General features: G+C 47.0%; 1 protein-coding gene across 5 annotated transcripts in view; it reads left to right on the top strand.

Annotated features, from left to right (window-relative positions):
• The window catches only part of FGR (FGR proto-oncogene, Src family tyrosine kinase), a 97,733-nt gene that overhangs the window by 59,660 nt on the left and 23,200 nt on the right, over positions 1 to 14,873 (top strand). For all 5 annotated transcript variants that reach the window (XM_061598000.1, XM_061597998.1, XM_061598002.1 and 2 more), the window contains 5 exons: positions 3,015 to 3,279; positions 3,907 to 4,009; positions 6,613 to 6,711; positions 8,205 to 8,308; positions 13,566 to 13,715. In XM_061598000.1, the coding sequence (XP_061453984.1) occupies positions 3,027 to 3,279; positions 3,907 to 4,009; positions 6,613 to 6,711; positions 8,205 to 8,308; positions 13,566 to 13,715 (709 nt within the window). In that variant the 5' untranslated portion in view covers positions 3,015 to 3,026. The remainder of the gene's footprint in view (positions 1 to 3,014; positions 3,280 to 3,906; positions 4,010 to 6,612; positions 6,712 to 8,204; positions 8,309 to 13,565; positions 13,716 to 14,873) is intronic.

The following is a 14,873-nucleotide window of genomic DNA, read 5'->3' as shown; positions in this document are numbered from 1 at the left end:
CACCACAGTGGCTACCCCTGCTTTCATTTTCTATTCTCCAGGCCAAAAGTATCTGGCTGTTTTCAACCATTCCTGATAGAACTTGGTTTCAAGAACCGTCACAATCCTGGTCTCCCTTCTCTGGAGATGCTCGAGTTTATCAATGCCTTCCTGGATTGTGTGACATCTACAACTGGACACAGTACTCCAGTTGTGGCCTGACCAATGGAGAACAGCATGGAACCTTAACATCTCATGTCCTGGACATGGACATGGTTTGTATTGATACAGTCTTAAGATTGCATTAACTTCGTTTGCAGCTATGTTGCACCACTGGTTCAGCTTGTGATCCACCAAGACAGATGTTGGGAACTTTTGCCCCTCCAGACATTGTTGGACTCCAACTCCCATCAACCCCAGCAAGCATGGTCAATGGCCAGGGATTATGGGAGTTGTAGTTCAGCAACATCAGGAAGGCATTAAGATACCTAAGATCTTTTTTCATATCCAGACCAAGAGATGACCCCACAACCACTTTTGGTGGCCCTAATAACTCCAGTTCCATAGATGCTGCATATCCTGGGCCATCCAGAAACTGTCCAAGCTGTCTCCATGAACTCCTCCTGGCCCCGCGCCTTCCTTGGCTGAAGTTCCAAATATATTGCTATGCAACCAGCATGTGGCAGAAAGAAAGAGAGTTTGGGGGGGCAGGGTGAAGCACCACTTGGCAGTCATTCAGAATAAGAAAGCCAAGAAGCAACCTCCTTCCTCCCCTCCCTCAAGCTTCATGTTGAGCTATGCCATCTCCCCCTCTTCGCCACCTGTGTGTCGTAAGTCTGCACAAACAGATACCGAGGGTCTTCCTTTCTTGATGGGCAACAGAGTAAAATTGCAACCCTTCACCATTTTGGTCATGCATTTCATAATTGCTAATAGTCCAGGGTCCCTACAGACCCTTTCGGGTGTTAAAATCAGCATAGGAGGAGGTCCACTTGGTAGTTCTTCCACCCTCAGAAGCTCAGGTGGTGGCAGCCCAGGAGAGGGCCTTCTCTGTGGCAGCCCCTAAGTTGTGGAATTCCCTCCCCACAGAGGAACATCTGGCACCTTCATTATGTAGATTCTGTCTATGTTGATGACACACCCCTTTATCCTGGTCTTTGACACCTGAGAGATATGTTTTAGGATCCACCCTATTCTATTGACTATTTTAAACTGACAGTTTTAAACTGATTTTAATGTTGTAAAGTGCTATAACCTACCCTTGGACCGTATTGAATTGATAATGATGATGGGGGACAGTCCCTCCCTCCCTGATGTTTCAGTTCGCATGCTTATTATTTTTCAGCAGGATCAGCTCTGTCATTAGGCAGAGTGAGGCAACTGACTTTGGGTGTCATGAAAAGGCAGCAAATTGTTATTTAATGAATTCTTACTCTGCAAAGGAAGGGGAGACGCCTTTGTGGGATTGTGTGTCTCAGGTGCCAGAATAACTTGACCAACCTTGAATAATGTGCATTTTGACTGTTTAGGTGGGGGGGGGGGGAGGCAGCACTTGCTACCCTGCATCAGGCTTCAAAACATCTGTTTGTTTATAAAAGCGTTTTTGTACTGCCATATCAAAATATTAGGGCAGCATGCAATATTCAAACATAAAACACTGTTTAAAAATAAAGATACAGATCATCATTAAGGTGACTGACTAATCAAAAAATTAAACAGCTGAAAAAGCCTATCAGCATAAAAAGGTCTTCAAGAGACACCTGAAGGTCAAAAGCAAGGTTGCCTGCCCCATCTCTGCTGGAAGAGTATTCCACAGCATGAGACTGGCAACACGAAATGCCTGGCTTCTGGCTGAGGCCAGCTGGGCCTCTGTAATATGGGGAACAACCATCAGCGCTCTGCCGGATGATCTCGGCGATCAAGCTGGGATATAAGGGTTCAGGCCAATCTTATCTTGGGCCAATCTGTTGTTCAGGAGCACATATTGTTATAGTTGTTACATCATAAGCTCAGCTGTAATGCAGCATTATATATGATGCTGAATTCCCCTCCCCTCCCCCTGGAGACTCTGAACAGCAAATCTGAGTGGATTTTTAGTTGGATACCTGAAACAGACACAAGGGGTGTTCACACGTTATGTTCAACAAGTGTACAGTCTGTGTATACTGATAGATAGCTGTCCACTTCTGCAGTTGTTCACGTGCATGTTTAATGAGTGTATGGTCTTTGTACACAATAGCTGAGCTGTATAAATCAGCAAATGTACATTCTTTCACACAGACACTTGTCCATGTGTGGAGGTGCGTGTACCTGAATTCAGTGTAACGTGTGAATAAGCCTACAGCGACAGTGGGCATCGTAAGAATGGATGAAAACCTCTGCTAATAGTTGCATGTCGGGTTTTTTGTTTGTTTGTTTCATATAAAATAAACACTTGAAACACTTTTAAATGTACTGGTTTTATTACTGAAATGTTTAAAACGTGAATCCATCTAAGAGCCGATCGTCTGTCCTTGCTCTAAATCCGGCTTCCTGCAACTGGCTCTCAGTTTTGTCGCTGCCCACTAAGGATGGATGAATATTTTAAATTCAGTTTTCCACAACACGCTGTGATTTATTTTAACCCTCATGAAAAGTTGTCAGCACTTTAGTGTGAATTTCTCCAAATGAACCCATTTGCGTACGCAGTTTTGACTCATGTACACAGTTCTGCAAGCAATTTCCCTAACGGTTTGTTTGTTATCTTCACTCATATATACATTTTGTGGACACTTCCCCTAAAATGCTTTTCTTTTTTTTTGCACACATTGGTCAGCTGGAGAACTGCATTGCACAATTCAGAGAAGGGTGAATTTCGAAGGGTATCTGTGTGTCATTTCCTGTATTAGTTCAAGAAGTTCAAATCGTGTAGTCTCTCATTCAAATGCAAACCAAATCCAAATTTCTCCCCCGTCCACCCCTGCGCCCTGCAATGGCACCTGTCCAAAGCCTTTCATTCAGTCCTCACTTCCCTCTCTGCTTCTCCCTCCCTGTAGGTGCTGCCAGCGATGGGTTGTGTGCAATGCAAAAGGAAGAGGCCAAATAAAAACCAGAGCAACGGGAGCGATGGGGCAGCCAACCCACCCCCCACCTCCTGCTACGATCCCGATCCCATCCAGCAGAACACCTCCACCACGTTCACGCGCATCCCCGACTTCAACAACTTCCCAGGGACATCTGGGCCTTCGACTCCTGCCTTCATAGGGACCCCTGGCCTGTATCCCACGCCCTCCCTGCACATGCACGGAGCTGGGATTGCAGGTCAGTCTCTTGGGCCCGTCTGCAGTTCAAGGGTTTGGATGGGGTGGGTGGGCTTCCATTGCTTGCTTTTGTTGGGCCAAGTGGGGGGTTTATGTCAGGAGCGGGGAACCTTTTTCAGTCCAAGCGCCACGTTCCCTTCTTGCCAGACTTCTAGAGGCCACATGCCAATGGTGGGTGGGTCTAGAGGTAAATGTGGGCAGAGCAGTGAATGTAAATTTTACCATAGCACGATAGTGTGTGTGTGTGTGTGTGTGTTGCTATCCTCCATTCAGGCAAGCAAGCAACATTATCAGAATTCAAGGACAATTTCCAACAAGACAGAAACACTTGAGGAGGATGCAAAGCAGGCCAGTGAGGGGTATGGGGTGGAAAGGGTGTATGGCTAGTGAAAGTCCTGAGGGCCACCTAGACACGCCTGGAAGGCCACATTAATTCCCTAGGTCAGAGGTTCCCCACCCCTCTTTTGTGGCCTTAAATAACTGTTTCTGCCCAACCCATTGGATGGAGCCAGGGGCTGGTATCTCCTGTGGACCAGTCATAGCTAACATGCCTGGGGGCAGGATTTCTCATCAGCAGAAGCTCTCTGTGCAGGGTCCTCTCACTGCCCTTCTGCTGATGCCCCTGCAGGTGGAGGAGTGACCCTTTTTGTTGCCTTGTACGATTACGAAGCCAGAACGGAGGATGACCTCACATTTAAGAAAGGAGAGAAATTCCACATTATCAACAATACGTGAGTATTCACTGACATTATGGGCTGAAGGGGCCATGGTGCAGCAGCATTGCAGAACCTAAGCGGCTCGAAGTCTTAGCAATAATGCCTGGATTGGAGACGCTGCCGCCAGTTCCATCGTGGGTGGTGTGGGAGGAAGGCAGAATGTAATGATTTAAATAGCCATCCTCAGCCTGAGCGTGATGGTGAAGAGGTTTAAGAACATCAGAAGAGCCCTGCTGGATCAGGCCAGAGGCCCATCTAGTCCAGCATCCTGTTCTCACAATGGCCAGTCATATGCCTAATGGAAAGCCAGCAAACAGGACATGAGCACAACGCTGACATTCAGAGGCACACTGTGTCCAACCAAGGTAGAACATAGCCATTGCGGCTAGTAACCATTGATAGCCTTATCCTCCCTTCATTTGTCTAATTCCCTTTTTAAAGCTGTCCCAAGTCGGTGGCCAGCTTGTGGGAGTAATCTCCACTGTTTAACTGTGCACTGTGTGCAGAAATCCTTCCTTTTTGTCTGTCCTTCTGCATCTTCCAACATTCAGTTGGGTTGGTCTCAGGTTCTAGTGTTATGAGAGTTCTAGTATCTAGAATATCCCCCTGGAAAGCCACAGATCATGCAAGGTTGCAGGACCCAGGGAAGTCTACATGCGCAGAGGCCTGTAAGCGTAGGTCCTCCCCACCCTAGGCATCCATGCTTACATGTGAATGCTGGGGCAAGTAGAGCCATAAATCATTGGAGCAGAGGTGCAGTTTATTTGTACCTATTTTCTCCCTTCATGCAAACAGGTAATGGCTGGCACATTTGTTTAAATCTCGGTCTGCCCCAATTATGTGAAAGGAACTGACAACCCTTCCCTTTCTAATGCTTCCTTTTTACCTTCCTGTAACCCCCAAGCCAGGATCCAGCAAGCTCTTCTTAAATTCCAGATGTGAGGAACCTTTAGTGCTCCAGATGTTACTAAACTACAGCTCTCATCAGCCCTGCAAGTATGGCCAATTGCCAAGGATGGTGGGAGTTGTCATTCAGCCACATTTTTTTGGGGGGGGGCAAGGTATATTCTTACGTTGATTTGTTTCAGTTGGGCATGTGGTAGGAAATGTCCTGGTGAATTGTGCTCCATGTTAATGGCTGGGCGGGTGGGCATTCGTATCACCCACCTTGTGCGAGCTCTGCTCAAACTGCTCACGTTTTCCTAACCATTCAACCAGCCAGGGTTCCCCAGATGTTGGACTTCAAGTCCCATCATCCTTGACAGTTGGCCATGCTGGCTGGGGCTGATGGGAGTTGCAGTCCATCAACATCTGGAGGCACCAAGTTCCCCACCCATGCCATAGCCTCTTCTGTCTTCACAGTTTGGCCTGCTTTAGAGTAGCCTCACTTTTATATTTGATGACTCAATGCTCCCTCTCTGATCATCCAACCAAATCCCCCTTTACCCCAATGGGGGTGGAACAGTGTTTCCAGCTGACATCTCTGAGAGGTGTAGTGTTCTGGCTTCAATAGTAGCCATCGCTGGTTCTCCAAGAGGGCATGGTGGTCCAAAGGTCCAAGACAGGCCAGTCTTAGTGCTGTCAAATTTAGTGCTGTCACAAGCATGTCTTTTTAATTTGTTTACATTTAAGTAATAAATTAAATTACAACAAAAGAAAAAATCATAAATAATTACTTACGTATTTATGTTAACTCCTTTCACTAAAGTAAACAAATTATATGGATGCACATTGCTTGACATTTGTTATTCCAGGACATCAAAAAGACAGTCGAATGTTTGAAAAACCTATTTGCCTGTCCATACTTCTCTTTCCTATAAGTTAACTTAGATAAGTGTTACGATATCCCAAATCATCTCATACCACTCAAACATGGGGGAGGGTGTGATGTTTCCTGTCTCCAAGATTTTGCAATATTTATTTTTGCAGCAGTCAAAAGATTCAATATAATCTCTAGGTCATGTTCAAGAGCGATAGCTCTTAAATTAACCTAGTAGCAATATTTTGGGATTGTCTCTTTGAGGTCACTCTCAACCCTCCCACATGTCATGATGAGCTTTGAGGTTGGGTCCTTTCCATATTGTCTGGAGTTTACCCTGCCTTGCTTCTGTATTGGCTGAAATTATAGCATATGCTCAAAAAAAGATTGCCCCCAAAAATGTTATTTGGAGCAAATGTTTAGTCTATCTGTACAAAGTTGAGCTAACAAATGTGAAACGTTATAATCAAGTATGGACTGATGGTTGATGTCCTCAAGGATGCTACCTTTATAATTGCAAAGTAGTGTATTAAAAATCAAGGATTGTAAACAACTCACTTTTACCCATTGAAACTTAGACCCATTAAAATAAATGGACCTAACTTAGTCATGCTCATTAATTTCAATGGGTCTGCTCTGAGTAGGACTAGCATTGGATGCATCCCAAAAGTCAGGACCTTTTGTTATTTAGATGTCATCTCCAAACTATGCAATTAACTTCCTTCTACCAGGAGATGCCAGGAGTTGAACCTGTGACCTTCTGCATGCAAAGCCTGCAGTCTACCACTGAGCTATTGCCCTCATCCCAGTGTGCTTCCTAATGGCTCGCCGGTTTCTTTTCTCTCTCCTGCTGCTCCAGGGAAGGTGACTGGTGGGAGGCAAGATCTCTGAACACAGGATCCACAGGCTACATCCCCAGCAATTACGTGGCACCCGTGGACTCCATCCAGGCGGAAGAGTAAGTACCACAGCACCTGGATGGGGTGCAGCATGCAGAGGCTTGGGAGGGAGAAGAAGTGCTCAAATGAACAAGGAAGTTTTTGCAATGTATAGCAAAGTATCTGTATGGAGGAAAATTCTGTTCTCTCTCCCCCCCCCCGGATATTGTAATGCATTTCTATAGGAAGAGGGTGACTTCAGTTTCCTTCCCTTTTCTCTTTCACTTTCCACAGGGCTTAAAAAATAGCCACATAGGAGGCTGCCTTGCACTGAGTGGTCCATCCAGCTCAATGTTGTCTACACCAATCTTCACCAGCCTGGTGCCCTTTTGGACTGTGTCTCCCATCATCCCAAGCCAGCATGGCATTGCTAGCTGGAGCTGATGGGGGGTTGTAGCCCAAACCATCAAGAGTGCACCAGGCTGACAAAGGCTGGTCTATGTGGAGTGCCAACAGTTTTCCAAGTTTTCATCCAGGGTTCTAGAGTTGCTGGGGATTGAACCATGGACCTTTGGGATGCCAAGCATCTGCTCTGCCACTGAGCTATTATCCCTTGACAACATCCCAGATGTAATATGCCATATCAAAGGAAGATAGGAACCTGTCTCACATCAGGTCATAGTATTTGTCCATTGAGCTCAGGATTGGTGACTCCAGGGGTAGGGAACTACCTCCAGATGTTGCTGGGCTCCACCTCCCATCAGCCTCAGCCATCATGACCAATGGTCAGGGATAATGTGGCTTGTAGTCCAGCAGGATTTGGAGGGGCACAGGTTCCCCACCTCTGATCTGTTCTGACTGGCAGCAGCTCCTCAGGCTTTTAGGCTCCTCAGGATCATGTCCCATCACCTGTTCTCTGATCCTGTAACTGGCAATAGAATCATAGGACTGTAGACTTGGAAGAGGCTTATAAGGCCATTGAGTCCAACCCCCACCTTGATGCAGGAATCCAAATTAAAGCATACCCAACAGGTGGCTGTCCAGCTGCCTCTTGAATGCCTCCAGTGCTGGAGAGCCCACCACCTCCCTAGGTCATTGGTTCCATTGTTGTTCCACTGTAACTGTTAGGATGTTTTTCCTGATGTTCAGTTGAAATGTGGCTTCCTGCAACTTGAGCCCATTAGTCCTTGTCCTGCACTCTGGGATGATCGAGAAAAGATCATGGCCCTCCTCTGTGTGGCAACCTTGATTGGAGACTGGATGCTGGGGATTGGACCTGGATTGTTCTACATGCAAAGATTGTGCTGTTCCACTGACCTGTGGTCCTTATCTTCAAACTATTATCCTAAAGCTTGTTATCTGTCCCTGAACATTCACATTTTCCCTCCCTCTCTGCTCTTTAATAATATTTCCCAGGGATTTGCTTGTGATTTCCACAATGCTCTGGGAGGAAGGGCAGGATATAAATCTAATAAATAAATAAAATAAAATAAATGCTTCTGTAGAAGCAGAGGCTTGGAAGAAGGTCTCTTTCTCTTTCTCCAAACATTCACTTCTGCATCTCCTTTCCCAGGTGGTACTTTGGGAAAATTGGCCGCAAAGATGCTGAGAGGCAGCTTCTGTGCCATGGCAACCCCCAGGGGACCTTCCTTATCCGCGAGAGCGAGACTACCAAAGGTATCACTGTGCCAGTACACTCTCCTCCCTAATCTCCAAGGTGGGAGCTGTCCAAGTTATGCTTGCAAAGGCTGCGCCTGGGCCAAGCTAGGACAAGCTCTCTTCTTTTTTTGGCTATTTTGTCAACTCCATTGGCCCTTCCTGTGGTATCTCCAGCAGTTGTATTGATGTACAGCAAAAGAAGGGAATGTCTCTCAGGACTCTTCCAGACAACGTGTTTAATGAGCTTTCATCCTGATTGGTTTGTGGGGCGCTTAAATGACATTGTGTCAAAGCAAGGGTTAGCCCACATTTCCCAGTGCATTTTCCTATCATTTTCCTTACTGCAAAAGGTCTGGTCTTCTGGGAAGTGGATTTGTTTCCCAAAGGCACCAAATCAACCTTAATTATGCAGCCTGGATTTGCCAGGATGTGATTGAATCCCACCTGAAAACAGTGACAGTCTGGAAGCACCCTAAGGGCTAAACTAAAGACAAGACATTAGTTCTGTTTGTGTGTCCTTAAGTAATAAATAAAGACACATTGCCCAACATGTGTGTGATATCTGGAATGGGACCCCAGCATGTGGGTGGGTGGTGGGTTTTAACTCCCCCCCCCCGTGAGGGTCCTGATCTAGATTGGTAATTTTTTATAAAATAACCTTGCACTTAAGGGCAGGGATACTGCGCTAACATATCTTCTACCTTAGCCATAAAAATGCCTAGTATTTCTTCCAGACTAGGGGCTGGATCCCAAGAGAGAGTATGAAGCCCAAGGCTATCGCTATTTTCTTTGTGCTGCTTCACCATCTTAGTTCATCAGGAGCCAAGGATTTGCCGTCACAATACAGTACAATGATAAGTCTCTGTTGCACTTACACATTATAGGCCTGACATTAAAGGGAAACGGAGCCCTGCTGCCAACATTGTGTGTCCCTGCCCTGCAACGTCTGTGTGTGTTCATTGTGGACATATCAGGTGGGGAAGTCTCTGTGCGGAGGATTCCAACACTCTTTGGTGCTGCCATGTGCAGAGGTCTAGATCTAATGGAAGCCTATTCATACATGTAGGCTTCAAAATGTGCAGGGTTCTTCAGATGCCCGTGCTCCTATTATGGACCCTGGGGGGGAGGGGCCAGAGAGTGGAAGCACATGATGTTGGGGGTGGAGTCAGCACCATTGCCCCACTTCCACTTAATTGTTTGGAGCCCCCTTTGTGCCAAATAGAACAAGTAGTATTAGTAGTAGTAGTTCACCTTTGTATTTGTACATTTGTATTTAACTTTTCCTTCAAAGAGCTCCAGGTGGCATCTACAGTTCTCCCTCACTCAATTTTATCCTCTGAACAACCCTATGAGTTAGGCTAGGTTGTGAAAATGGCCCATGATCATCCACTAAGCTTCATGGCCCAGCACCACACTGTCCACAGGTAAAAGGGGCTTACAGATGAAAACCCACACAGAAATTCCTCTTTGGGGGATGCTTCTAGACTGTCTCTATTTTTCGATAAGATTCTGCGGCATGCCAGCCAATTCAGGTTGTGCGATCGGAGTTGATTGGAAGGTTTTGCACAACAAACCCATTTTCCCCAAAGACCAGACTTTCTGCTATAAGGAAAGTGAAGGGGAAATGCACTGAAAAGTGTAGGATCAGACTTGCTTTCATGCAACGCCATCTAACCTCCCCATAGACGAATCAGAACAAATACTTAATAGACAGATTGTTTGGAAGCTGCTTTGGACACAATAGATGTGAGAACAAAAAGGTGTTAAAAACACCCCAGGGAGGATACAAATACCATAATAAATCACAAAGAGGAGGAGAAGGAGGATTCATCTCCAGAAGAGTTGGGAGATACAGTCCCTTGTAACTTGGCCTCCTGGAGAACATTGCCATCTGCTGGCCTGCTATGGCTATGTAATGATGCCACAATCATTTTTTTAATCATGCACACACAGACAGGGAGAGCCAGTGTGGTGTAGTGGTTAAGGTGCTGGACTACAACCTGGGAGACCAGGGTTTGAATCCCTACACAGCCATGAAGCTCACTGGGTGACCTTGGGCCAGTCACTGCCTCTCAGCCTCAGAGGGAGGCAATGGTAAAACCTCCTCTGAATACCACTTACCATGAAAACCCTATTCATAGGGTCGCCATAAGTCGTGATCGACTTGAAGGCAGTCCATTTCATTTTTTCACACGCACAGGACGCAGTCTGCATATATTGCAGACTGCATATACCACCTCCCCTCCCCACCATGTCCACCCACACACTGCCCAGTTGGCTGGAGAACAGTTAAGCGGTGGCAAAGAGGGAGCTGCTGCTTTGAGGTGCTCCAGATGCATCTCGCAGGCGGCTCCTGATAGACCGGGTTTCCCTCTCCTTTGGAAAGCCTTCAGGAACTGCTTCACGCAGCTGCTTCAAAGGAATCCTTTAGGAGCAGCTTCATGGCTGAGAACTGAGGCTTCAGAGAGGGGGCAGGACCTTGGCTGGGGCAGAACGAATGGAGAGCTCTCCAGGGTCGGAACTGGCCTGAGGGCTGGCGGTTCCCCACCCCTGCTCTGTCTAGACAGCCCTTGCCTCCCCTCTTGGTTTGAGAGCACCTCTCCAGCTCTCTGTTATTCAGGCAGTTCTGTCTCTATATTTTTTGAATGGTCTTCTCTGTTGGCTATTCATAATACTCTAGTTCAGGGACGGGGGAACCTTTTTCAGACCAAGGGCCACATTCCCTTCTGAGCGACCTTCCATGGGCCACATGCCAATGGTGGGCAGGGCCAGAGGCAAAAAAGTGGGTGGGGTAACGCATGTAAGATTTATCTTTGTACAAATGCTTGCACATCCCTCTCTCTCCTCCATCCTGGCATGCAAGAGGCACGATAAGAGTTCAAGGCCACGTTCCAGCCAGGCAGAAACACTTAAGATGTGAAGCAAAGCCACTGGGGGTGGTGGTATCGGGGGAGGGTGTGTAGCCTGGGAGAGTCCTGAGGGCCACATGGAGAAGCCTAGAGGGCCGCATTGGCCCTGAGGCTCTCCAGCCCTACCCTAATTACTGGTGTGCACTCTCTTAAGAAAGCATTTCATCTAATACACAATTCTATGCATGTCTACTTGAATTAAATCTTGGTGAATACAATGGGGCTGAAGCCACAATCACACCACACGTTTATTCCACTATTATTCCACTTTAAGCAGTCATGACTTCCCCCATAGAATCCTGGGAATGGTAGTTTGTGAAGGATGCTGAGAGTTGCTAGGAGACTCCCTGTTCCCCTCCACAGAGCTACAATTCCCCAAGTTTAACAGTCAGTCTCTCATCCCAGGGAACTCAGGGGAATTGTAGCTCTCTGAGGAGGAATGTATGGTGTGAACACGGCCTTACTCCCAGGTAAGACTGTATAGCAAAGGATGGGGAACCTGCCATTTCCTCCATGAGGCTGCAATCCTCTGCAAACATACCTGGGAGTAAGCCCCACTGAACTCAATGGGACTCACTTCTGAGTGTACACATACAGGATTGTGCTACACGTAGCCATATGCAAGTCATAGGATTGTTTCCAATCAGGTTCTACTCAGAGTAGACCCATTGAACCTAATGGATCTAAGTTAGTCCTGCCCATGACCTTCAATGACTCTCCTCTGAGTATGGTGTCACACTGCATGCAACCCATTCTTTTTCTCCACACACACTCTCTCTCCATCTGTAATGTAATAATAATGATTTAATTTCTTTATTACGTTTACAACAACCCCCTCCTTTCTTCTTCCATGGAACTCAGGAGGGGGGTAAATAAAACTTTCCAGGGTGGCTTACGTTGAATAAATAAGAGAAAATATTTATTATATCTTGTGATAAGAGAAAATAGCAAATGCAGTCAAAATACAAAGGAGAAAAACAAAAAGCTTAAAACTGCAAATACAGCCAATCAGCTCAGGTTTAAAAAGTTCTGAAAATAATAATAATAATTTAATTTGTGGGTCGCCTATCTGGCCAATGGCCACTCTAGGCGACGTACAATTTAACAACAATACATTACATCATAATAAAATACATCATAAAATACAATATAACAATAAAGCAATAAAACAGTTCCAGTACAGAGTAGTAGGCTATTCGTCGTAAAAATTTAACCCTCCCCGTAAGTCCCAAAGGCCTGTCTGAAGAGCCAGGTCTTCAAAGCTTGGCGGAATACATTCAGGGAAGGGGCATGTCGAAGGTCATACAGGAGGGAGTTCCAGAGAGTGGGGGCCGCCACTGAAAATGCCCTCTGTCTTGTCCCTGCCAACCGAGCTGTTTTAGTTGGCGGGATTGAGAGAAGGTCCTGTGTGGCTGATCTTGTTGGGCGGCATGGTTGGTGGCGTTGGAGGCGCTCCATCAGATAAACTGGGCCGAGACTGTATAGGGATTTAAAGGTTAATACCAACACCTTGAATTGGGCCGGAAAATAACTGGGAGCCAGTGTAGGTCGAACAACACTGGGGTGATGTGTTCCCGGCGGCGACAGTTTGTAAGTAGTCGAGCCGCAGCATTTTGTATAAGTTGTAATTTCCGGACCGTTTTCAAGGGTAACCCCACGTACAGCGCATTACAGTAATCCAACCGAGAGGTGACCAGGGCATGTACCACCAGTGGGAGCTGATGAGCAGGAAGGTAGGGCTGCAGTAGGGCTTGGGAAAACTTAAAAAGGCCTTCCCTTGGCACTGCATAGATAACAGTGCAGGCACCAGCTGAGCCTCCTGGGAAGGGCATTCTAGTGATGGGGAGCCACCACTAAGAAGGTTCCCTCTCCACAGCTCTGCTGGCGGGGGCTGATGGGAGTTATACTCCAAAACACCTGGAGGGCCCCAGGTTGGCAAAGGCGGCACTATCCGTGTTTAGCAACATCATTCCCACCTTCTTAACTAAGCTTCTACATCTGATGAAGTAGGACAGCTTTCCCCATGCTGGGGTCCTCCAGATGTTGTTAGGACTACAGCTCCCATCATCCCTGACTATTGGCCATGCTGATTGGAGCTGATGGGGGTTGCAGTCCAACAGCATCTGAAGGGCACCAGGTTGGTGAAGTCAACTCCAACTTCCATCAGCCCTAGCGAGCTTGGCCGATGATCAGAGATGGTGGGAGCTGAACTCCAAGACCATCTGGAGGGTTGTGCGTTCCCCTTCTGTGGCTTAAGGAATTTTATTCCACACCATGCAGCAATCCGGGTCTGAAGGCTGTTTTCTGTTTTGGATTTTGTCTTTCCTTCCTCCATCGGGACCCACCTCTGCCTTCTGATCTGCCAGGTGCCTACTCACTGTCTATTCGTGACTGGGATGAAGTGAAGGGTGACCACGTCAAGCATTATAAGATCCGGAAGCTGGACAACGGCGGCTATTACATCACCACTCGGGCCCAGTTTGAGACTGTGCAGCAACTGGTTCAGCATTATATAGGTAAGGTGCCAGGGGTGGGGGTGGGAAGAGGGAGAGATCAGCAAGAGACAAGAGGCAAAGAAGAGTCAAGAACAAAGAGTCCTGACCCGCCTCCTGTTGGTTTTGGGGTGGCCACAGTGTTTCCTTTAATAAAAGACACATTTGCACCAATACCTTTTAAAGCACTCTTTTATGCCACTTTAACCATCATGGAGAATCTTGGGAATTGTAGTTTGTTAAGGGTGCTGGGAATAGTAGTTCTGAGAGGTCAGCAACCTTGGCAAGCTTCAGTTCCCAGGGTGCTTTGGGAGAAGCCATGGCTGTTAAAGTAATATAAGAGGGCTTTAAATGAATGGTGTGGCAGGAACCAAAACAGAAGCATAGAATCATAAGAGCTGGAAGGGGCCTATAAGGTCATTGAGTCCAACCCCCTGCTCAGTGCAGGAATCCAAATTAAAGCATACCCGACAGGTGGCTGTCCAGCTGCCTCTTGAATGCCTGGAGAGCCCACCACCTTCCTAGGTCATTGGTTCCATTGTCATTTCACTGTAAGAGTTAGGACATTTTTCCTGATGATCAGTCGAAATCTGGCTTCCTGTAACTTGAGCCCATTATTCCTGCACTCTGGGACAATTGAGAAGAGATCCTGGCCCCCCTCTGTGTGGCAGCCTTTCAGGTACTTGAAGAGTGTTGTCATATCTCCCCTCAGTCTTCTCTTCTCAAGGCTAAACGTGCCCAGTTCTTTCAGCTTCAACTCTGCCTGAAAGTGGAATCCTGGAAGTCAGTGATGGTTGGTGCCCATTGGGACTGGTAGGGCGGAAGGCAGCAAGGCCAACAGTTGGTGGAATCAGAAACAATGAGAGGCAGAGTCAACTGACCCTAATTTTTGTCCCCATCCATCTCCCTGCTGAGTTCCACAAGGGCAACACTGAGAACTGTTAAGGGTGATGGGGATGGTAAGTCTGTGGGGAGGTATACTACAGTTCCCAGGAAGGAGGAGGAAGCTGACAATCAGGGGCACCGCTTGGACTGGTTTAGGAAGGCCAGCAGGTGGGGGCTGGCTGAGGGCTGACTGAAGTCAGTGGAGCAGTGCCCCATACACCCTAATGGATCAGTCTCCACTGCTGGGATCCTTCATTCCTAACCATGAGACTGTGAGGGTTGCCATGTGTCATTGCT

Source organism: Rhineura floridana, chromosome 15 (assembly GCF_030035675.1).
Source record: "Rhineura floridana isolate rRhiFlo1 chromosome 15, rRhiFlo1.hap2, whole genome shotgun sequence".
NCBI classification, from domain to species: Eukaryota; Metazoa; Chordata; class Lepidosauria; order Squamata; family Rhineuridae; genus Rhineura; species Rhineura floridana.
The sequence above is the reverse complement of the archived record's forward strand: the minus strand, read 5'-3'. Positions and strand labels throughout refer to the sequence as shown.